The 25,769-nt window shown below is 37.9% G+C and overlaps 1 protein-coding gene across 5 annotated transcripts in view; it reads right to left on the bottom strand.

The window, feature by feature from the left end:
* The window catches only part of ncoa1 (nuclear receptor coactivator 1), an 81,471-nt gene that overhangs the window by 25,217 nt on the left and 30,485 nt on the right, over positions 1–25,769 (bottom strand). For all 5 annotated transcript variants that reach the window (XM_063494614.1, XM_063494616.1, XM_063494618.1 and 2 more), the window contains exons 2-6: positions 23,877–24,099; positions 9,365–9,470; positions 1,913–2,079; positions 502–608; positions 207–384 (exon numbers count right to left, since the gene is read on the bottom strand). In XM_063494614.1, coding sequence (XP_063350684.1) covers positions 207–384; positions 502–608; positions 1,913–2,079; positions 9,365–9,453 — 541 coding nt within the window. In that variant the 5' untranslated portion in view covers positions 9,454–9,470; positions 23,877–24,099. The remainder of the gene's footprint in view (positions 1–206; positions 385–501; positions 609–1,912; positions 2,080–9,364; positions 9,471–23,876; positions 24,100–25,769) is intronic.

The raw sequence follows: 25,769 nt of genomic DNA, 5'->3' as shown, positions 1-25,769 counted from the left end.
AGTGCCGTGTACAGATTCTTCTGCTTTTTTAACAGTGAGTTTTATTGCCTCCTTAATGGGTTCCATTGGCATGGAAATGGTGAAATTTAAAAATGCTGAAAAAGTGATTATTAAATATCCCTCAAAAACATTGCAGTTGCTGGCTGCAGTTAGGCAGCAGGTTGCAAACGCAGACACTGCGTTTAAAATCGATTCTGCTCACTCACCGAGGCTTTTAGGCAGCAGATTACGAACAAACTCGTTGTGGTCTCCCACGTGGAGGATGCTGTAGACGCTGGAGGCCATGAGCTCCTCCTGGGTGTATCCAAGGTAACTCGTCACGTTCTCAGAAACAAAGACGATGCGCCCCTCCCGGTTGACAACGAAGAAAAACCCATCAAGCGCCTTAACGGGAAGAACAGAGAGAGGGAAAACTAAATCAGATTTTCTGAACGTGTGTATTAGTTAGGAGTAAACAACATGTTAGGAAATCCTGGTTTGTGTGCCTATGTATTGTTTTACCTCTAGCAGCATGGGCCCCAACGCCTCTTTCTCCACCAGTCCCTGGCTACTGGAGGAGATGTCGCTCTTCTGTACCTCATCATCTGGAGAAAGGAGGGCTGCTTTTTCTGTCCGGGGGGGGGGCGCACACAACAGAGACATTAAATATTTCGCAATACAGTTGTTTTTTTGTTTTTTAAAGTGTAAAGCCTATTTTTAAAAACTAGTGCTGTCAGTGTTAATCTCGTTAAAATGACATTAAGGCCATAACGTCATAATGAGTCAACATGGCGTCAACACGTTGACGCCGTGCAGTAACTTGCTGCACGCGGTAACTCGCTAACGGAGATTTGCCGCGTTAATGCAGTTATGGCGAAAAAGTCATTTTAACGAGATTAACGCTGACAGCACTATTAAAAACACGTACACGAGGTTTGCTATGCTATGAAAAAAGGGGTTTTAATGCCAACAGAGATATTTGGTACCTACCAAAAAGGATTTGGCCTTCCATAAAATTAACAAACAGAAAAAAAAGTAAAGATGATGATATTTTTAATCTGATTTATTTTAAGTAGGGCAACTAATTGTTTATAAAATGGGTGAAAGTATCAAAGACATCTCTTGAAAATGACAAAACTAACTCACACTATAATGTCAGCCTTCCTTGCTTAAACATGTAGTTACTCCCCAAAGCCCATTTTGAGTCTCAGCGATATTCATAGCAAATATCACAGTTTTACCGTGTTATTCTAACAAGTGTAGCACCTGTTCATGGATGGAATGAAAAAGGTTATTTTGTATGGCTACAATTTATTATCATACAGTTACTGTTTTGAAATAAAGACCACTCTACATGTGTGTGACTGCACAGAGCAGACAGACTACTGGAAACCAAAGACAAAAAAATATATCATGTTATTTGAAAAAAGTTCAGCTTTAGACCACCAGAGTGGTTACATTTTCTAAACTTCATGACCAGTCGTCATTCCTTTGACAAGCTTTCAAATCCCTGTTTGAGGGTAAAAGCTTGGTTTTACAGTTAAGGTTACAAAACCGGTTCAGGTCAGGGAGAAGGTGAAAGTTTATCAAATATTTTGTGATGGTTAAACTTAAGTTTTAAAGTCTTAGGAATGCACCGATGTCAATGAGTGGCCTCACAAAGACAGCCAAGGCTTTCCTCCCCACATCTGTCGAGATAGGATAAGAATGTATGCTTTAACTGAAAACTGGAGGTGACAAATCTTACAGATGTGGAGGTTTATTTTTTGCATACCCTGGTTTACTCCTGCAAACCTTGTTTAAACATTTACATAAAATGTTTTATGAATTTTTTGTTTACATTATAGTTACGCAGAAAATTATAAAGAAAATTAAAGAGCATAATATTTGACAGAAATTGTGGAGACACTGTACAGAAAACGTGTTTCCTCACCCTGCTCACGCCGTTTGATCTGCTGGATTTGGTCCACAGTGCTTTTGAGGATGTGGCACTTTTCGGGCTTAACGCTGAGACTGGCAATGTCGCCCATGTTGGATGACAACAGCTCCGCCAGCTCCTCGATGTAGCGGCACTCCAGCTCCCGTCTCCGCTTCTCCGCACTGCAGAAACAGACCCGACGAAGACTCAAAGTGAAGTTCACATTAAAACAGCTGTTTTTAAATCAGTACTACTTTTCTGGGTGATTTTTCAGTACTTATCTGGTTTTAAAAACATGAGAAAACTGATTCTCTAGCACTAATGAAACTATATTTGTTTTGATTTTGACATTTTAAACCATGAAAGCCGTGACATTTACTTTAAAGTGAGAAAGAAAAGCAGCAAAACCTGACATCCTTGAATCTGACATGTTAAAAGTTAATCAATTCACTGTTTCTGCTCGGCAAAAGTTACATTTAAATTACACTGTACTTGAAGTACATTGTCCTGAACTAATCAATATGTCCAAGTATATAAGGAAAACTTTAGAACACTTTAGTAATAACGCATTACTATATCGCCATGTTTAGTAATGTAATCAATAAGGATGAACTTTGTGTCAGCCATAGTATTACTGGCCTAACTTTCTGTTGATGTCAGTGGTCAACATTTATCTGTAGCCTCGTTGTGAATATAAAACTTTAAAGATGTCATGAATAGCTTTAAAAAACTTTAAGAAGATGTGATTATTATTATTATTATTGTTGTTGTTATTATCATCATCATCATCATTAATATTATCTCTTTTTAAAATGCAGACTTTTTTTAATGTGTACATGGCAGCAAAAAGTATTGGCAATTTTTTTTAAAGATTATGACAAGAGAAGAAAAAAAATCAATTACTGATGGATTAATGGTTACATATGAGAACACACACATTGTTTAAACAAAATCACCCATGATGTACAAGCAATTATCAGCACCCCTCCAGGAGCAGAAGCAGCAGAGAAAACTATAATTGTCCCTGTAGGCTAAATATGCAGTTATTACACAATAATGAGTGACTCGAACCGTTGGTTGTGACTGAAAGCAATAGAGACAAAGAAACAAATAGAAAGCTGGTTGGACCCAGCACGATGTGCTCAGACACATTACACAGGAGATCCAGCAGAGTAACGTAGATTGCAACGAAGGAGAAACACATGATCTTTAACGGAGCACAAATTAGACTGTTGGAAGGCTGGTGATATATTTAAAACACAAATCACATTTTATTCATAGCAGCATTATTGAATAAATAAAGTAGACTAAGTTTTGTTTATTTTTTGTTTGTGATATAATTGTATGAAAGAGTTAGGATAGAAAGTGCTACACAAGTAATTTGAATCTTGCCATTTAAACTATTTTGTACATTTTGTAAAGCATCTTGTACCTCTGCTTTATTGCTGTTGATGCCAAAGAAACATATACATCAATACATACATTTACATTCAATGTTGGCATTTACAACTTTTAAGGTGATTTTAGACCTTGTGATTATTATATTTTTAATGTTTTCCTCCCTCAGTTAAAAAAAATGCTGTTGCTATTTAAGCTCTTGTAAATACGACATTTGACATTTTTGTAATTTTCAATTAATGCAGATTAAAATAAAATTAGCTTAAATTGAATCTGAATCATGCTTTCAGCTCTGACCTTTGGTTTTACAGTGCTAATATATTTGTAATCCATTTTACATTGATGTAACTTTTATGCAATCAAATTGATTTATTTATACTTTTTAACACTGCTTTATTAAAAAAAAAAGAAAGATTGTTTTTAAAAAAAAAACCCAAAAAAACCCCAAAAAACCCTAACAACAGCCAGTTAAATTTAAGTGAATGGTTATAGGTTAAACTGTGAAAGTAAATTCATGATCCTCTTTTTTCCTGCACTGGCTTTTTATCCACCTGTGGCATTTTTCTATAATATTGAAATTGGACAAAAATCAAAAGAAAATAAATAATTTAAGATTCTTCTCTTTTAACCTTTTGCGCAGCCTGGTGTTTAAATTTATTCTTGAGTTCCAGTGATTTCATTTCTAACGGACAAGAAACAGCAAGGTATATGGCAGCAAGAACAGCGTATATGTGACTGTGCGTATGTGAAACGACGACAGCAAAAGTAGGTCAGTGCATTGGCCAGCCAGAAAACACAGGCGTGGTGACCGAGGGAAGGGGGAGGAGGGGGAGGACGCTGCTATGTGAAATGAGCGGGTCAGTGGATGAGTGTAGCTGCTGGAGAAATGCTAGCTGGGCTGTTACATCAGCTATCGGCCTTATAGATTTACACATACAGTACATGGAGAACTTTCATTCCTACACGCCCCACTTAAACTTACACTGACCTAAAGTCAAATCTATACTTTAAACTTTATCTCAGGTTTCTAATTACTTCTATTTAATTAGGACTTTTTGTTCAAATTTACTTTGTTTCGAGTAACAAAATTTTTTGGTATATAACTTGGTATCTTGGTATATACATATATAAATATATATATATGTATGTAAATGTATGTAAATGTATATTGTTTTTTACATTTATATCTTTATAGTGATTCATTTTTCCTTTGGGAGTATATAGACATAAATCACTTTAATATCACTAACAAATAAATAAAAATTGTAATAAATAAATTAAAACAAAATATTTGGCACAGGGAAGTCAGTACTTGACAGGCTGTCTGTGGGATGTTATTTCACTTTTTGTTGCCGATGTTTAATCACTGACACCGCAATCACACTGGCCTAGAGAGTGGTTGGTGATCCCCTGGCAACCTCCAGTTGTTAGGGACTAGGGATGGGTATCGTTTAGGTTTTATCCGATACCGGTGCCAAACCGGTACTTTTGAAACGGTGCCGGTGCTTAAACGGTGCTCAAACCGGTGCTTAAAGAATGGAGAACACAAAATTGGTCCAAAAACCTCTCATGTTTAGCTGTTTTTTTGTAAAAAAAGATAACAATGTTAGCCTTTTCTGCAGCTATAGGGCATATATGGTATCACTCTTGGCTGGAAGCAGTGCTTAAACAATGAAAAAAAACACAAACTTTGTCCAAAAACCTCTCATGTTTAGCTGTTTTTTTGTAAAAAAAAAAAAAAAAAAAGATAACAATGTTAGCCTTTTCTGCAGCTATAGGGCATATATGGTATCACTCTTGGCTGGAAGCAGTGCTTAAACAATGAAAAAAAACACAAACTTTGTCCAAAAACCTCTCATGTTTAGCTGTTTTTTTGTAAAAAAAAAAAAAAAAGATAACAATGTTAGCCTTTTCTGCAGCTATAGGGCATATTTGGTATCACTCTTGGCTGGAAGCAGTGCTTAATCAATGGAAAAAACACAAACTTTGTCCAAAAACCTCTCATGTTTAACTGTTTTCCACTTTTTCTTTGGTCATTTTAGCCTTTTTGGCCAGGGTGAAGGGAGTATCTGCCGTCAAACAAGAAGACAGCCGCATGTAACTACGACGGTGTTTGCTAGTTCACCTTACATGCATTAATGTAATAACGTGGTTAGCCTACTCAACGTAAATTACACACGAACAACATTAAGTCACTCACGCAGAGAAGAACGGCTGCTGCTGCCATCATCATCCTCATCATTTCTGCTACGCTGACAGGGCTAGGGGCCAGGACTCTACTCTTTGGGTTCTTGGGGGATGTTGCTAACTCCGGGTCCGATAACAGGCACCACACCAGCAGTAGATGTGCACAGTGTGAGGTCTCACAGCAAGCTATCAAACACGGCGCATTTCTCGGCTTTAAAAACAAAACGCTATGCGTCGCCAGGTGTTTCATCAGATTTGAGGTGTTACCTCCTTTGACAGTATCACAGTATCACCTTAAAGCACTTGTTGCAGGCTGCTGAGTTTGCATCTTTTGCTGCGAAGTACAGCCAAACTTTTGACCGCTTCGCCTTGGGCATTTTTAATCTGTAGCGCTGCTCTAAAAGAACGTACGTACCTGGCCCCGCCTACTATCCTCGGAAACGTAAAATGATTGGCTAGAATTGGCTCAGGAAAAAAAAAGCACCGAAATAAAGCACCGAAATGTGTGCTGCTTTTCGGTCTGGTTACTACCGTTTATGTCAGAACCGGTGCCATCATGGCACCGGACACCGGTACCCATCCCTATTAGGGACAAATGTGTGTTCCTTAACCACTTGGATGTTGCTAGGTGAAACTGGTCGCAAACATAGCGCTACACCGAAAACCTTCTTGTGCTCGCTTTGGTTGCTAGCAGATTACTCCGGTTACTGGAGTTTGGTGGAAGACACCAAGTTGTCCGCAATACAAATTTCACTGATTACCACGAATTAGAGATGGACCGATCCGATATTACGCATCAGTCCGATACTGACCTAAATTACTGGATCGGATATCGAAGAGAAATAAAAAATGTAATCCGATCCATTAAATATCACAAAATCACTTAACAAAACTTGCGACATGGCGTAACTCAGCTCATAACCTTAGCACGTCGAGCAGTTGGAGCCTCGCTACGAAACCGGCATTTCATCTCCGAGAAAGGTATCCCAGAGAAGTAAAGCAAGTGTGTAAGTTCATCTCTGAATGTTTGTAAAGCATTCCCACGTCAAGCTTAACAACCGATATATGGAGCGACTACCTCTTCTTCTCTCCCCCTCCCTCTCCTGTTGCTACTTCCAGGTAGGGCATTAATAGGAAAAGGGGGGCACAAAGAAATACTTTTCTTTCTAATTGTTATGTCTAGCTTTTAATAAATAATTATCTGAATCTTACAACCAAAGTTTTCATCTGATGTAAAATGTATAGAAATCCATTATTGTATATAGTAACTATTAACTCTAATATATACCCTGGTAAGCTACAGTACTTTTTCCGTTGGTAACCATCTGTGCAGTCTGGAATTCTGTTGAAGAAAGATGTTGAATCTATTTAAATATGTAGAAAAATAATTGATTTCTGTGCATTTGTTTTACACGTGCATTAAATTAAAATAGATTACACCGATTAAGCATTATAAGGCGGAGGGTGGGGGGTGGTTTCCTTTTGTTTTTGCTGGGAGTTTGCAACCCTATTAGTAAGGTTGTTTAATATTTCTGCTAAGTACTGTTTAGAATACCAGAATAGGTTGGATGGAGTAGGTTTAAGTAAATTAGATTGATCAGTGTTGCTGAACTATGAAATATTTTGGGTGCAGTGTATTTTTTGCATACAGGTATAACAGAATAGCTTTAGTGTTTTAAAATTTGAGTATGAACTCATACAAAATGCAGCAAGATATAAAAACAAACAAACAGTTTTGTTGATTACAAAAAAACGCATAACATTTCATGTCCACGAATATAAACAAAGCAAGGCAGAATAAAACACTATTTTGCCTTGAGTAAAACGTCGTATTTCTCCCATCTGGAGTTGCCTAATCCCACAGTGACAGCCCAGCTGACCAAAACTGAGCAAAAACAAGTCATCAGTAAGCATGCTCGCCATGTACAGCATAGGCAATGATTGCGTTACCTTATGTGGATAATCTATGATTTTTATAAGAATTCGGCAATCTGAGAATTAAATATGTCCATAAGATTTATTTTAGGGGTGGGACTCGATTAAAAAAATAATAATCTAATTAATTGGAGGCTTTGTAATTAATTAATCTTGATTAATTGCACAAGAAAATTTGCCCCAAAGCGCAAATGTTTTTTTAATTTTAAAAGGTTTTAGTGGAGGACAGAATAAATAATAGAAATGGACATGAATATTGCAAACTCAAGCTCTTTTGAGCTTTAAATGCAAAACAGAGAAAAATAATATCCCTGGCCAAAATTGGGCAGACTTAGAAATAAAGTGCTATTTTAAGTACTTCTAGTACATTTTTAAAATGGTATTGTCTTCTATAAAAATTAGGCAGAAACATAAAAGGTTATTTAAACAGCTTCACCTTTAAACTCTGAGTAATCTTAGCCAACATTATTTTGTACATTAGGCTAAAATGGTGTGATCATCAAACATTTTAGTGCAAAAATAAACCCATTGGACTCACAATAACTCCATTCTTACTTACTGTCTGTCTCTTTCAGCCAGTTACTTAGACAAACTAGCCTGTTCACATTTTCAGAGCTCAAGGCAGCTCTCTTTTTTGTTACTATGTGACCTGCAAGTCTGCAACAGTCTCTCACATGAGACAGAAGTGGCCGGACTAATCAAATACTTGCAGGCCAGGACAGACAGCTGTGGGTCGGTCCTTGCTCGACTGGACCACTACTGCAGCGGGCAGTCTGCCTCCCTGATGGTGGATTCTGCTCTGTAAAAACTCAGGGCCCTGTTACACAGGGTTTCCTCATCTGAATCTGTAGCACATTTTCTAAACCCCTATCTTCTACCACTGATAGTGGTCTACAGTCCAGAGCAATCCATTTTGCGAGAGAATCTGTAAGTTTGTCCGATGCTGACTTACTAATTTTGGTCCTGAAGCCAGTCATTTCATCAAGTTTGGGTTGCCAAACTGGGACTGTTAGCACTAACAGCTCCCAGTTTCTGTGCTCGCTGCAACATGTTTTGCATTTAGATGGTACTGTAAGGTTGAAGTGCTGCGGTGGTATGCAAACTCCTTTTTGCACAGTTTGCACAAAACCACGCTTTTATCAAGACTTCTGCTAGGTAGTCTTTTAAAATTAAATTTAAATTAAATGAGTCCTAACAACGCGCTTTCTTCTGATTCTTCCATTTTTGTAGCTGTGTGCATCAGTGTAATCGGTGTACCAGGAAGTCATGCACTGACAAAAGTTCCCCTTTGCTTGGAATTCAAAGTGCAATTAAATGCATTAATGTTTTTATAACGCGTTATTTTTTTCAAATTCATTAATCGCAATTAATGCATTAAATTCCCACCCTCATTTATTTATGATTATAAATTAAGCCCCTGCTAACAAAGTTGATTAAAAAAAAATTGCTAGCTCTTTGTGCAGGTGCCAAAATTCCTCTGTATAGGAAAAAACCTTTTTGCTGCCACTTTATCAACACTGCAGCTCAAGTAAAAGCAATGTGATAACATTTCTGTATCAATATTTTGCAACACTTCATGTAGTCTGCCATAAATGTAACTTCTGATGTGATAATTTAAATAAAATAATGACAAAATTATGAGTTCGATTTTATCTTGTGATCTCATCAGTTGAATTTCATTGATCTTATTTTGTTGCAGTCAGTTTTTGGCAATTCATTTAATGGTTTAACACATTTTAATGTGTATTTTACGACATAATTTCACGAGCTTAGACGTTTATAACCTTACTGATAAAAAAGCTAGGTTGATATGGTTGATAATTGTTTTTATTACTCATCTTTTGGCTGATCATGAACCAATAAAGATTCACAGTATCTCCGGCTCTATCCGTGTAATGTCTGTCAGTGTTGTAAAAAAAAAAAAAAAAGGCATGCAGCCGGTCTTACCTTTGCCCTGACGTGTCGCATGGCGAGCCCTTCCTCTTGCGTAACTCTGGCGTGGCAGGGTCCAGAGGGCTTTCCCCTACTGCACTCATTTTCAGCTTTAACTGACCTGCGGGGGTGGGAAACACATGGTAAAAAGAAGTGTCAGGAACAAAATGAGAGCAGCCATTAATGTAAATCCCACAGCTTTTTCCCCTCTAGATCCATTCCCACAAACCAGTGCAGATAAAAGAGCACAGGAAAGCCACAGATTTTGTAAAGACTTTGGACAACTATTTCTTTAAGTTCCTACTGTCAGGCAGAGCTAACCACACATGCACAAAATCCAAGGCCACACTGAATCTCCTCGGTCAGACAAGACCTGTTTTGTTTTTCCTTGTAAAACAAATTCCCAATTAAAACAAAAGTCAATAACTGGATCAAACACTACTGTAATAATCCAAATAATCACATGGCACTATGATTGTGTGTATTTCTGTCAACACCATCATCCATCAACATGATCAGCAATTTAATTACACGATTGTAATTCTTTCTCACAGTCATTCCACAAGTTTACCCCTTTGACACACGTGCATCTTCTTTAATATTTGTCCTGACCAGTCCTTTTTTAAAATCACCTTTACCTGCAGTTTTCTACCAACTTCTGAATACAGTTCAAGAAGAGTATTTTGAGCTGAGAACATTTTAATTCACTATTAATGCTGAGTGGCTAATATTAGGCTAACCTACATGTTTCAACTGATAAGCCATGTATGAGGTTGACAAATGATAGGCAGAGTTACATGTCACTCTCATCCTTTACTCTTCCAAATGATCCGGACACCCTGCCCTACATATGTAGTCTTGAATTATTATTTACAACAGTGTGGACCAACCAGTAAACAATAATGAGAGTCTATGACTGACTGAGAGTTGTTCCACAAATTTAGCAACAATTATTCCGATTTGTGAGCAATCAAACTAATTTAAATACTGCTGAAATGTGTAGCACGTTGAGTCGTACATCTTCTTTGCATGTTAAAGTCCTTGAGCAGAAAGTGGCTGCAGATCAGCCACTTTCTGCACTGGAGTTTTTACAGCCAATTAGGGCTGCCACAAACGATTATTTTGATAGTCGACTAGTCACCGATTATTTTTGCGATTAGTCGACTAATCAGATCATGCATCCATTGGACGTAAAACGTACAGCTTATTGCACCAGCATGCATCTGCTCTTATATAACTATCAGCTTTAAGTGTTTAAAGTTTGTGCTAACTAAAAATAAAGACAAGATGATAGTTTATTAAATTTTAATGAAATTTGCAGATTGTTTCGGTGAAGTTTAATAAACTCCTTGCTATCTAAAATATAACGGGACACCGGAGTATATTCTCGAGCATCTCACACTTCTGATAACCAGTTGTCTGCTTGACGTTTATTCAGCTGTGTAAAAACTATAACTTTAATCTCAGGCAAACCGATTTACTCAGGAACAAATAAAATACTAAAAAAAGCGAAACAATAACATTTTTAAGTTATCTTTTTTATGTTATCTACGTGACTTATGTATGTTTAACCTGAGTAGCGAAAGACGGCGGTGGGTTTGAAAACGATTTGCCGGGAGTCCGGTGTTCTCACGGGCTCTAGTGAGCCTTTCCCCCGGCTAGCTATCGAGCTAGTGGTTAACAGACGTCTCCGAAAACGTCGGAGCGCTTTTGAAAATATGTGGTGTCTTGATAAACTGAGCAGATATTTGAGGTTTACACAGTTACATTCTCGCCTGAAAATATGTTAAACGTTTATTTTGTGACCCAGAAAGAATAATAAGAGTAATATTAAAACTAACTAGCTGCCGCCATTGTTGGAAACTGAGCTGGGCTGCGCTATGAATTCTGGGACAGAGCTACTTCTTCTTCTTCGGGGTTTAACGGCAGCTGGCATCCTTGTACATGCAGTGCTGCCATCTTCTGTTTCAGTCCGTTATTACACTCTTAAATCCTACTACTTATTCCTGCGGCTTTTGTGATCTTACAAAGCTTCAAACAACGCGTCGACTATTAAATCAGTCGTCGACGATTTTGATAGTCGACGTAATCGTGACTAGTCGACTAATCGTGGCAGCCCTACAGCCAATGTACAGCCACTCATTTCTCACAATACGTTCTGCAGTTTCAATAAGTTTTCCACTGGCACTATAAGCTCTCAGAAACAAGTTAACTAGTGTTGAATATCAATTAAATACAAATAAGTAGTTTAACTTCAACATTATGCAATATTTAATCATCTAGTGGATGTCCAAGCGACATCTGGCTTTTCCCATTCATAGTTTACCTACTATTAGATAGCATCTCACAAGTACTACAAGAAATACACTGTAATATGCAAATGCAATTGATTTGAGCATTTTTGTACAGAGATTTCTGGCTGCTTACAAACAACGGAAATCTTTTCAATTTCTGTAGCCTGTATTCATAGGACAGTTCAGAGTAGACAGGAGAGCGGGAAGAGGATGTGTAGAGTGACCAGGTAAGCTACAGCGGCGCCTCGGGATTTCTAAAAGGAAGGTGAGATATAAACATGAATAAAAGCCTTTCAACTACTTGTGGGAAATTTCTTTTTCTTTAAAATTTACATTCATGCGTTGTGACTGAAAGAAAAATCTGTACACATACACACAACCTCTTTAGCCCACTGAAAAACAGGCTGCCATTGTCACAAGTCTTGGGTGCCGCTGAAAGTCCATGCTGCTCACGGGATGCTAATCCTTCCTGACTAGCACTGTTTACGTTTCACCTCAAATCACCCCGCTCTGCTTCTGCCTTCCTTGTGGTGCTAACCCACAGCACTTAAAAAACATCCATCCACAACAGTGAGAAATGAGATCACTGCAGCACATTAGCACCCAATAAAAACACAATTTAGCCCAGTTTCAGAGTCAGAGATTAGTATGTATTTAATATAAGAGCCTGAGCTGCAAGTATGATATATAATTTATTCTTTGTTATGTTGCAAACGTGTTAATTCTGGCTATATTTTAAGGAAAAAACATTTATAACACACACATTAGGTGATATTAATGGCCCGACTGGATTCTAGGAATAAAAATAAGAGTTAAAAAAAAGACATTTTTACGTAGCCAACATCTTTTTTTGACTACCAAATAAATAAAAAAAAAAAAAAAAAAGTTAATGCTTTAGTCAACCCTTAACTTGGTATACGTTCATAAAAAAGGCCAGAGGTTCTAATTTCATTTGTCAGATAAAATAGTAATAATATTTAGTTTGATATCAACATGCCTCCAAAGGCACCAAATATTGACTAATTTTAAATGTATGGGTTTTTTTTTTATTTATCTTTTGTAACTTAACCTTGAAAATTAACGTTTGCACTTACAGACTGATGGACTGTTTCACCTGTAATGTTAAGTGTAAGAGAAAGAGGATCCATCTTTTCAGAGTGACCTTCCCATCATAACGCTCATCATTTATGATGGTTAACAAGCTCAGGTAAAGCCGGTACGTTTCTGGGAACGCATCTACAAATATACAGTTCACTGTCAGAAAGAGAACACCAGGTGCAGTGATTATGTCTGATAATGTACCAAGCAAGCAACACCAAATGCATCTGCCGAACGCCCTGTACTCACTCGCCTTATAGATAGGTTTAATTTATCAGTCTACGACAAGAGGACACTTTATGCTTTCTGTTTTGTACCATGAAAACAACCACTTATACTTTTTCTCAGAATGATTCAAAAGGAGTTTGTGAAGCCCATCGGCTAGGCACAACCAGATTTTTACATGTCAGGGCACATGGCCTGAGATGTAAAAATCTGCAGGCCTGAGTATATCGGTCAGTTATTTTTAACCAATTTTGTATGTATTTTTTGTTTATCTGTCAGAGAACAGCGTCATTTCAGTCCTAGTTTGAACGTTTAATTGCTGCTAACCAGCAAGCAAAAGAAATTGCAGTCACAAGTCTGTGCCAACTGGTTGGTTCAGCTCTTTATCTCATTCAGGTGCTCCACTCAGACTAAGGGCAGGTATTGCACTTATATACATTTAAGTCACTTACAATGTGTACACAGTTCCAGCAATCTAATAATGGCCAAACCAGTGGGCACCAGTGTGGAACGACAGGCCTGAAGCGTTGCAGAGATGGATGGGCATCCGACCAGGGCAACACTGCTTTAATCTCTTTGTTTGAGGCTACAAGCTGCCTTTGTTCCCTTAGTTTCAGACCAAAGCACCAATAAGGTTAACGTTAATCCTCAAGATTAACCTGTTTGTAAGTATTTGGCTGGGCAGAGCCTATGAAGAGGGCTTTTCAACCTACACAAACACGTCTAAAAACCTAACAGCGTAGCTTGACGTGAATGATGCCATGCACATGTCAAACCCTGGCTGAAAAGTGGTCCTGAACACAAAAGGAAGTGATACCAGTGTTCACCTAAGCGCTTTGCATAATTTTGCTGTTCCTCACAGCTGGCAAGGACCTACCCCACAAGCGCACAATAGGTAGACGATGGTCTGCAAAGCTGTGTGTAGAACCACAGCAGAAGCATATTTGAGGGCTAAGGTGCGAAATCCAAAATTAGTTTCCAGGTAACTGGCATATTTCCATGTTTCAAACTTAGAGTGGTAAAATGACCTGCTTTATTTGTAAAATATTTGAAAAGGTCAGAGCATGCCATAGAGGAGAAAGTAAAGAAAGGCTGTATGTTTTGGTCTGAGAAGTAGTGCAAGTAATGTAAGATGTTTATAACGGCTTTGTCTTAATGTAAGAAGGCCACTGCAGTGTAAAGGCACTAAGCTTATTTTGTGCACCATCCCTGTACTCCCTCTTGCATACATTACTATACTTGGAAAGAGGTGATGCTGGTGGGTTATTAAGTTATAAGTAACTGGTATAAAAAATTAAATGCTAATGTCTATCATTACCAAACTATGTGTCAAACAGTAACACATATGAGTCGATTCTCCATTACAGTCTTGGTGTGCTTTTAGGGCTCGTTTCTGACTGCGTCTTCTCAGCCAAAAGAGCTGACGTGGTGAAGCAACAAGAGCGTCTTCGATAGAGAGCTAATTATTTCAAGTGACTCATGTGCCCCTTCGGTCCGATTCTGGGTTCTGCTGATCAATGGAAACAAAAGTAAGGGGAGCGTAACATTTACTGATAATAAAGTTTGAGGATCAAAATTTAGTAAGACCCCTAGCATTTGGAGACCCCTGTGAGAAAATAACAAAGGAGGAAGGGGCTGGGAAATGGTCTTCAAACAGAGGAAAAACGTGGGACACCAACATGGTACTGTAATAACTATAACAAGCTGAACAGGACATGTATCCTCAGATGAGGCCATGGCCATTTCAAATGTGATGATGTAAGTGCTCTACCTAGGGAAAAATATCAATATCCAGTTTTTACGCAATTTACACCCAGTTAAGTGTGAGTTTTCACACTTTTCACACTTCACTCAGCAACACGCTTATATAAACAAACATAAAAGAATCCATCGACTGTGACTACCATCCATGCGAAATATTGCAAATATTGGCTATTAAGCATGACTACAAAGGATTTAAAGCAAACGAAAGACCTTCAGCACAAAGTTTTCATTCTTCGCACCCACGTGGCTGTCTTTAAGCAAGGTTTCTGCAGCAGTTTGTCTGTGGACAACCAGTCAAGGCAGATAAAACCGCTTTGTTTGTGCTCGGGTAAATCTCACATCAGAGCGCTTTAGACAGTTGTCTATGTTCTGTGTATTTGCTGTATAAGGAGAGGATGTGACACTCAAGCAACAGAGTGTAAGAAATATTATTTTCTGCAAGAGAAAAAAAAGCTTTTACAGCAAAGACGGCAAACTTTTAAGTGTAAAAAAAAAAAATGGCTGTTTATATCTGCCTTAATAAGTGTCTGGAGGCGTTTCAGGATCCTGGTGAAACTTGACTCTAAAAGACGAGAGGCTTCTTTGTCCCTGGCTGCCCAATTACCATCTCAAATGCAAACTGGAGCATCTACCAATGATCTGAATGCAAGTGTAGACTGTATATAAAAGATGGATATGGTCACCCAGGCTTTGGAGCTCACATTGTGAAGTTTTAAGAGTGTTTTGGCCCTGGTTGCATAGGCTCTCTGGAGCCAGAAGTTACAATACTTGGATGAAATGAGGGAGTTTTAAGCTATGAGCAAGTGCTGCACTCATAGATGTTACAACAGCTACACCCCAGCATACGTACCTCCTAATTAGTGTTAAGAATTAGAATTTACTCCAAAAATCTCCAGCACAAGCACAGCGGGGCCATAAAATTCAATTACTACAATTAACAAATATGACCCCAAGCAGACACCAATCAGCTACAGCTGCCTGTGCCAGAACAGTGCCAACTACCCCCAAGTACTATTATAAAACAACTCATACTTTTGTATTAAGAAGGACTAAGCTATTTACTGAGGCCAAAACTGTTTCTGTTTATTTTAAACGTTTATTTTTAATTTTCTGTAGTTTTATAATGTTGTAAAATGGCATAATTGAACATGCCTCATTTTTGGAACCAGACTCAAGTGGCCACTAGTGGAACTGCAGGTTTGGTACTTCATATGAAAGTTTTGGGGGAATCTTTAAATTGGAGCTACAAACAACATCCTGTACTACACTCCAACCCTCTAAGCCGCATGAGAGTCTGCATACTACAACAAATACTGTGAGAAGTGACGCATGATATACTTCAAAACCACACTTTGACTAATACCTAAAACCATCCATGCCTTAATCCAACCCTTTAAATAAAATTCAAAGTTCAAACAAAACCTCCACAATTATGATACTCGCTACCTGAACCACCTTCAGTCGTATTTGCGGACTCAGTTTCAAAACTGTGACAACACTCCGTGCTTCTACTGCAAACACCATTTTGAAAGCTACTTCACAGTTCAAGTTAGTGGTTAAAATATGAATCCTCTCGCTAATGTGGCCCTACGATGAAAAGGTCAGGTCCGTGATGAGAAATTCAAGTGATCTCCTTTAACCTTCTATTTTCTCCACTCCACATACATTTATACAATAATGGAATTTGTGCAGCAGGATTCACATATTGTTGTCTTCTCTCCTTTTTCTAAAAAAAGAAAGAAAAAAAAACTAACACAGCAGATTAAACAGAGGATTTATCTAAGCACTAAGCAGCACATTAAACAGTCTGCTATATTACTACCCTTAACTGCCCCTTTTGAATGAGTATAACTCACAGCGGATGACAGCTTTCACAGTTTGCACTTCTTATAGCATCCAAGCTGTGGTGCATGTGACTGAAACAATCATAATTAGTTACAGCTGCAGCACAAGCATAGCCTCAAACACACTTTCACACATATCAGCCTCAAAGTAAACAGAAAGCAGGGACCAAACAAAAAATAACATTAAAAAAAGGGGAGAGAGGAAAACTCACACTCTAACCCACAAACCTGTAGACCAGGTCCTGCACCTTTTGACCTCACCTCCCTCTCCGTATGTGCTGTATGGTGAGAGCCTTCAGTCGCCAAAGAGAAAGAAGAAAAAGCAGCAGCAGCAACGCAACAGACTCAGACCTTTGAGAAACACAGTCCACTGCCTCCACGGGCTCCCCATTTCAGCCGTCTCAGTATCTTTAAGTTTGTCTCTTCTCCTTCAAAGATCCTTCAAAGCTTCCCTATGCTTCCGCAGAGCTGCATGTACACACGTGCGCGCGCGAACACACACGCGCAGGCATGCATGTGCTCAGCAGCCGTAATGTATGGCTTGGAGAAGGGGGAGTAAGGAAGAGACCACCAGCTACAGAGCAGGGCTTGAAGAGTGTGGAAAACAAGGAGATAAGGAGGACCTAAATGACATTTAGCCTCAATACAGACCCATTATTTATCTTTCTAATGTAGACACAACCTTTCACCAGGTCCCAATTTATTATTTTGGCTCCTTCAAAGAACCTTTATCTTTTGGATAAAACACAGACAAAAAAGAAAAAAAGAAAAAAAAACACAGAAAGATTCCCTCAGATTCACATGTCAAGGTTTCCATCTTGAGCCTGATATTAATCGACCTGACCAGAGATTTGATCAGAATTAAATATGACTGGATCTTCAGTAATGCCATAAACAGATGTGAAAAGATTATAGTAAAAGGCTAATAGCTTAATATCTTTAATTAATTATCTGTAAAATAAGCTCACGACACTGCTCACGCATGCAGCATGGCCACCCCTCTTTACTGCATCATGTTGGTACAACCCATGAGAAGCTGCTCAGTCACTGTTGCTGAGGCCCACCCTCTCAAATATAGGACATGACCAGAGAATGTATACAGCTTCAGCAAGGCATATAGAGCAGCCAGTGACTCATATGTTCTTTCATGTGTGTCAAGTGAAACATAGCAAATCAGGATGCAAACGTGCCGGTGGAAAATTGAGTGTGCAGGTTCACTACAGTCACGTAACCAGCAGGTTCAACTGAACAGCTGCTTCTCTGAAAAGGCTTCAAGCTGAGGAGATTTTTTTTCCCCCATGTGGTTTCCACATGAGGGCAGGCTTAGGATTTGGTTTCTCATAATTCAATTAACAAACAGATTCTCTCATTACTTAATATTAGTTAAATATCATTAATAAAATAGAGTAGAGTCAAATATTGTGACAGAAGTAACTCAAGTTATTCTCAGTGGATTCGAAAAAAATAAATGTATTTAATACTCAAGGTGCTTTCCATGCTAGTGGAACAGGTTCCACTAGCACAGTTATATGGTAGAGAAAGTAATTGCAAAGCAAAATAAACTGGAGGTGCCATGCTCAAAAGCTTTTTGATCTGACCATGCAATCAAAAGAAGGACTGACGAAAGATCAGATGATGGCTTATTTTAAGCAGATATATAAAGCAAAGGTGCCTTTGTTGTGCCACTGGAAAAAACAATATGAATTTCTCTGTTATTTCACTTCATTTAATTCACAGAAAAGAAACCTCCTATGCAGGACATTCCCTGGCTCAGTTTGTTTGTTTGTTAGTAAGATTACTGAAAAATGTATTTAAAGATTTGCATGAAATTATAGCTGAGGTGGGTGCTGGCACAAGTTAAATGTGATTAACATTTGAAGACAACCCTCAATCAGATCTGGATCCAGGAAGGATTTGCTACCATAGTGAGATTAGATGAAAAGGGGCAATTCTGTCTCATATCTTTATAATTACACATAAAAATGAATTAATAAAAAATTGGGAGGCATCGTCTTGATGTTCAAGTAAATAGCACAAACTACCCTGGCTTCCTACATTCTTCTGCATAATGGGAATTTAGTATTTTCCATTCCATAAATTGTCTGCTTATAAATGAAATATGCAGTCTAGTCTAACATTTCCAAACCAACCGTCGATTTACAAAAAAGGAAAAAGAAATAGAAATGTCGTTTGACTTTTCAAACAAATGTTGTGACCTACAGTTTATGTAGAGCAATGATTGAATTGGCTTGATTTTAGAGTGCGCCGCAAGCTTGCTTTCCAAAACAAACTATTACCCTGTCTGCATACAAATTTTCTACAAATTAAATCAGTCCCAAAGCATGGACCCCCATGCGAGGGGTACTTTGAAGTCCAGTTTGGAGCATGTAAGCAATGAAAAAGAATATGCTTTCTAAGGAAAAAGACACAAATATCCTCAGTTAAGTTTTTGGGTTTTTTTTGTTTTTTACTAAATCTTTAAGTGAAATTTATAAGGAAAAATCAGTTCAGTGCATCTCCAATGTCACCTTAGAGTCATGGCACTGAGACAAAGATTTACTGACTTATCATTAGCCATTTTTTACCAACCAAAATTGCTATCAGCTGGTCAGATGGTAAGGCGGGAGGGATATTTTAAAAGGGGGGAACGACAGGTGCTGATATTGCTTAGTTGGTTGAGCAGCTGACCATTATACTGAAGGATGTTCAGACAGGTAAAGTACTGCTTGCTGCTCTGACCTGGGTATGATCAAGCTCCAGACCCATTCCTGCATGTCATTCACCCTCATTCTTACTACTTTCCTGTCTACTCTCTGCACTGTCCTAGCCACAAAAAGGCCCAAAAATTGACACGGCATTAAAAGAACAATTGCATAAAATGCATCATAATTTCTATATTAACATATTTTCTCCATGTCTAGTCTTGGTTTGAAAATAGTTCCCAAATGAAAGTTCCGCCTCACATTTGTGAAGTCTATGGTGAACTCAGTGACTGCAAAGTGCTGCAAAATAAACCCAAATCCTCACCCTCCACCCTGTTTGACAATTGGTATGAGGCGTTTGTTCTGATATTTGCTGTTTGGTTTTCTCAGAACATGGTGTTGTGCATTATGGCCAAACATCTCCACTTTAGTCTCATCTGTTCAAAGGAAACTGTTTTAAAAGTCTTGTGGTTTGCTCAGATCCCACTGTGCATACCTAAGCCATGCTGTCAAGTTCTTTTTAGAAAGAACAGGCTTTTTCCCGGCAATCCTTCCAAACAATCATTACCTGTTCAGTCTTTTCTAATTATGCCATGATGAAGTGACCTTAGGTGATTTTGCCAGACCAGGAAATTTTAATAGACCAGGTCACACTTGCTGATGATTAGTTGATCGAGTTCATTTGATTAGCAGTGCCCGTCTGCTACTTACCCCTCTTGACTCCTATAAAAGAAGTAAGAGTGTATTGAATTGGCATCCATGCGGCTGTGTGATCACAACCAATAAGACCAAATTGGCTCACAATCAATTATTTTAAAATAGGAAATAAAAAGCAAAAACAGATGTATTTTATTTCTTTATTGGAACAGTCTGGTGGTATTCTTGCTTTGTAATAGACAGTCTGACCTCTGTAAGTGCCAACATCATAAATGATATAAACATCAGTCTGTCTATAGCACAGTTTTTAGCACTATACTGCCATCAGTTTTGATTGGCGAGATATTGTCCAATAGGTTCCAATAATGAACAGTTTTCTCTTCAAGTGAAAATGTATACCCAATTCTCACTTGCTGAATATTGTTTCAGTAGCAGAGGGTTACATTTGGCACGCCATATGAAAAAAGTCTTGCATACTATGCAAAAAAGCCATCTTCTTCAGCTACAGTTAGGTCCATCTATATCAAAATACAAAATTTTGCTCTACAAGGGCCTGATATCCACTTACAAGGACATTATACTGCCACTGTTCTATCAAAATTTAAAACGAATGTCTTCATATGTGGATCTCATTTTTCTCAGAAACAAAATTCAGGTAAAAAAATAAAATAAATAAAAATCTGGTAATCTGTGTTTTTACATTCATCAGGTCCCAATCAGCCCAAATAGCACAAAGAAATTAAAAATGCATGCCATGAAAGAGTTCCGGTCTTAGGAGGTTAAAGCTAAAAGTCTGCACTTCAATTGCATGTGAGTTGTTTCATTTAATATCCATTGTGGTAATCCATTGTCGCAATCTCTTTCCAAATATATACGCACTTAACTGTATAAATTGCTTTTAAAACTGCTGGAAATGACTCATTTAAACACATATCTGGCTTACCTCAACATCATATCTATGTTAGTGTTTTGAGTAAATGCAGTCAAAGTTATCTGTGCAAATCCAAGAAAGATAAAAGCAAGGCTGCAACAAATAATAATAAATCTGCCAACATTTTTTCTTTGTTGTTTCGCTTTAGTCCGAGGTCTTCAAGGTCCGCCAATGCTGCGCTTCGGTGGATACACCAAAACGCCCCAAAATGTAAGATCTATGACCTTAGAAAACTGCAACTTAAGGAATGTTAATGTTGACGACTGAGTTAAACAGTTGGAATCACTGATGTTTGTTTTTGTTTTGTTTTTTGTTTTTTTCAAAAGATGATCAGGAAATTATCAACAAAATCATTTTTCCCATTAACTTATCATTTACCCATGTTTAAACCTGTAAAAGTTAGTTTTCAAATGGTGAAACCAGAAATAACCAGAAAGAAATGCTAAAAACTCTGATGTACACTAGAAAAATTGACTGACTTCCAAAATTGTTGCACTTAGTTACTGTCAGCAAATAAGACATGTCAACCACCCTGTATCGGGACAACAACAATAACAACAACAGCTGGTTACAGCTAATGTTAGGCTTAAATTTTACAAAAATCCAGCTTTCCCAGCGATAAACAGTACACACACACTGTACAAGAGTTTATTTGCTAATTGGACAAGTCTAACAATGTTAGCATAATGTCCAATAAAGCCTTAGTAACAATGCCTACCAACAGAAAAGTTCAGGGTATCCTCAGTTATTAGTCTGAAATGAGATTCAATTACTCATTGAATCGTACCAGATGCCCTTCACAAGGTTTGACAAACTTACAGCCTCCCCCAGAGTAAATATACACAGCCACTTCATATCCAACCTTTTGACAGCTGAGGTAAACAGCAATCCGACAGGCTATATGTTTGAGGTGACTTCTGCAAAAGTGTAAAATATTGCAAAATATTTCACTGACAAATATCAATTTTTTGCTCCCGATTTATTGTCTAGTGTTGGCATTCTTCACATATATTATATAGTGTGTACAAAAATGTGTTCATACTTGCACTGAAATGCAAACTGCCTAGCCTCTATACTACGCATGCTTCCAAATCCCAATGAAAAACCATTAAACATTCAAAAAATGCTGTTGTGGCCCTTTAAGATTCCCTGCTTCTCAACTGAATACCCTGTTAAGTTCCAGCCCATTGTTTCCCAACCATCTGTGAACACCCAGATCCAGGATGTTTACCAAGAGTAAGAAATAACCTTGGACTACACACAGCTCCTCAGACAGTATGACAGTTAGCCAGAGATCTTAGTGTATAGAAAGCACAGCATAAAGCTGTTTTTAGAGGTGAGAGACAACCAGAGAATTGCTACCTTTAGTTGCCCTGTTCATTTATGTAACCAAAATATAGAAATATACATTTTCGCTGAGATAGAAGTATCCTCTCGCTGTTTTCTGAGCAAAACATACGATATTCCTTATGAATCTTTTAAAAGACATCAAATATACCACTAAAACAATATCACCCATGGGCCGTCGGATCTGTGTAACTGCCTTTCTTAGCGTCTGTGTCATTGTTCACCTAATGTTTTCACAGTACGCTTTCTCTCTCAAACACGTTCACTGCCAGACTGATAATTCCACATGAATATTCATCATTTATTGAACTCCACTGGGCACTGTGTAATTTGGCGCGTGAATGTGGGTGTGTGTGTCCTCATTTCAACTTGTGAAACGCTATGGGAGGCCTCCTCAGACATGCTGGGATGTTCAGAGCAATGCACTTCATTGGCCTGAAGTTTTTTTCTTCTCTTTCTCGCTTCTATAAACTATTAAATCTAAGTTTAACTAACTTGTCTTCTTTAAAATTAAATCGACAGGCTATTAACTATGTGTGGAGATGGCAAAGACTGGAGTCTTTCAAGTCAGCCAATTGTGCATTCTGTCTGCATACTGCAGAACTTAAAATAAATTACTTGCCCTGCAAAACTGAAAAGAACAAAACGCAAATCAAACCAATCTCACAGTGCATTTACACCTAAAAATAAATTCAAACAAACACCTACACTGACAATATAATTACGATGGCACTCCCAAGGTTTTGTGGCAAATCTCACACTTGGGTCCTTGTTTTAAATTAGATTTAATTCACCATTTTACTGCTAACAAACTATAGTTTGCAAGGGTTTTTCCTGCACACAAATAGTTTAATTTACCCAAGCCTAAATATATTTTTGGATTATAAAATGAACAAAATTAAGAGGTAAATGTATCTGCCACTCTGGCAAAGGTCTATTTTAAACCAGGATAAACTCTCATTTTCTCCTGGTCAGGAATAGATTTTGAAACAAAAATTTTCAATGAGGTTATAAGATAATAAAATATGACAAGAGTAAACAGGTTTGGCCTTACATCAATGTACATTGGAGTAAACTAAATCCCATGAATGAAAGAAATGCATGGAAGTGGATGCCGTTTTTAAATACAATAGCCCATAACACTGGTACTGAAACACTGATTAATCACCATCAATTTTAATAAGCTGCCATTTTCAAGGAAAAACACCTTTTCAGCGTGATAGGCTGGTTCACCCTCCTAAACTTGCTTATATGTTACTTTAATATTTTAACTAGTTTGGGCTACTGGTGATATTCAATCACAAAAGCAGTTAAGAGAATAATAGATAATAAGAACTAGTTACAAAACAAGCATAAAATCAATTTCAAATAAATCCACGTTCAATACGTAGCCGCTGTGTCTTGCTTTACTTGACCTCAGGTTTGCCAGTGCCATCCTACAAACACAACCTTCAGCCTTCGTTAGAAGTTCAGTCCAGAAATTAAAATAATCACTACAAAAGTATTCTAGTCAATAAAGAAAATTACTCTTTCAGTATTCAGTGGGAAATCAATGTTATATAACAGTTTGCTGCAGAACACAATAAGTTGTGCGAGGGATCACTCTGGCTTGCAATGAGACATACTGCAGCACTCAAGTCAACGAGTACAGAGTACTGTGCTTACTTGATCTAGGGCTCCGGTCGGTGAGTCATGTGGTGGCTGTGGTGGCCTTGTCAGGGACTGAGCAAAGCTGAGGGAAGGAGGGGAGCCTGGGCGTGAGATCAGTGGTGGGCCAACGGCTTACAGTCAAGAGGATGGAACAGTGATGGCGGTGGGGTTATGGCTCCACAGCCGCTCTGTCAAAAAGCACCATCCCAGGTGCAGGGAGAAGCCTGTTGGCCTCCAACTGCCAAGAAAACACAGAAAAAATGGACAATCACAATATGTTCATTTGCAATGTAGAAATTAGCCTTTCACAAGTTATGCTGTACTATTGACAGTTCTATTTGCCATTTGTTAATAACAGGTCATTATTTTTGAATATTTAAAATACCAAGCAGCATTAAACAGCAAAAAAAGTGAAAGAACGTGTTAATTGCTAACAGAGGGAATAAGTCTGTGTGACACGGTGAGATTAGATGCTATTACAGGAGGAACATGCAAAAGCAATGACAAATGTAGAGGTGAAAAAAACAGGTCCAGGGTGAACTCCACCAGGTACAGCTGGCAACGTTACTACAACTATGGGCTGTTACTTGAGAGTGATTTGTAGTGGTTGATATTTAAAGAATAGTGAAATAGTGACAATGTTTAAGCTTAATCATATGTGATCTGAACATAACACCAATACCACTGATGAAGTGAAAATGATTTGATGATATATTTTTCTTTTCTTTTTTTGTCATATAAGTAAATATAAGTTGAGTTGTAGCTTACAAGCTGCACCAAACACTAATTTTCAGACTGTTTGTTCTACTCTTATGGCACATTTATGCACACGAAGTCACTGCAATGAGGTGAACTGACACAAATTTGCACCAGGCATTGTAACTGGAGGCAAATCTGCATTTACACAAATCATAGACAGAGGCAGAAAAGAAGGGAGGGCCTTGGAGAAAAGTGACAAATCGTATATCTCATGATATTCTGAAAAAAAGCCAATAAGAAGAAAGATGGCTTAAGGGCCGATCAGCTAAAACAGATTGGTTTACACAGAAGAAAAATTAAGGGGCAGTGCCAAGACCTGGTGTAAGATAAATAAGGATTATTTTGAACTGTAAATCATGCAAAGCTACTCTACAAGAGTTTAAGAGGTTCATGTTGAAGGAAACCTTTAGCATTTCCATGTAAAAGTGATAACAACCCCGAAGAAAAGACTACATTAAATGAGATTTCCCCTCACTACTACCAAAAGACTGCATCTTATAAAAGAGCAATAAAATTGTTGGGTGAATTCAAAATAGAAGCATTCTATGGAAGACATCTGGAGAATTAAAAGCAACCCACACCAGCTGCAGGGCTTCATTCATTAAATATATTGGAAATATTTAGGTTATTTCACTGTATAAACCTAAGAGAAGCACAGAAATCTACTTTAATAATAACTTAGAGCACACACACAGAAGATAAATCTAAACAGAATTATCTGCCCCTGACATTTGTGTTTCTTGCCTTGACATCCGCTTCATAGCTGCTCACAGCTGGCTGTTAACAACCCAGCAGGTAGGGACAGACTGATCACAGTAAAATCTGCGCACCATTGTGTCGGTGGCTTTACATCTTGTAATCATAACAACTTGTCAACAAAAACTGAGAACACAAATAACACTCCAACCGTTAAAATTCCCTATGCCATAACAACAGTCAACCAGCAACCTGGAGCTGGAAACTGGATCATTTATGAAGCAAAAACACATTTAAATCCTTTAAAGTAATTCAGTAACTCAGTACTAAAAATCTAAAAACATGCTTAAAATATAATGGAAGAAAAGGTTTGAGGTGGATTATTCTGGTCTATATTGAGATTATTTAACATCAGCTCGTGATGCATTAAAGGAATACTTAAAAGAAAATGGG

The sequence above is a fragment of the Pelmatolapia mariae genome, linkage group LG15 (assembly GCF_036321145.2).
Source record: "Pelmatolapia mariae isolate MD_Pm_ZW linkage group LG15, Pm_UMD_F_2, whole genome shotgun sequence".
NCBI classification, from domain to species: domain Eukaryota; kingdom Metazoa; phylum Chordata; class Actinopteri; order Cichliformes; family Cichlidae; genus Pelmatolapia; species Pelmatolapia mariae.
The sequence above is the reverse complement of the archived record's forward strand: the minus strand, read 5'-3'. Positions and strand labels throughout refer to the sequence as shown.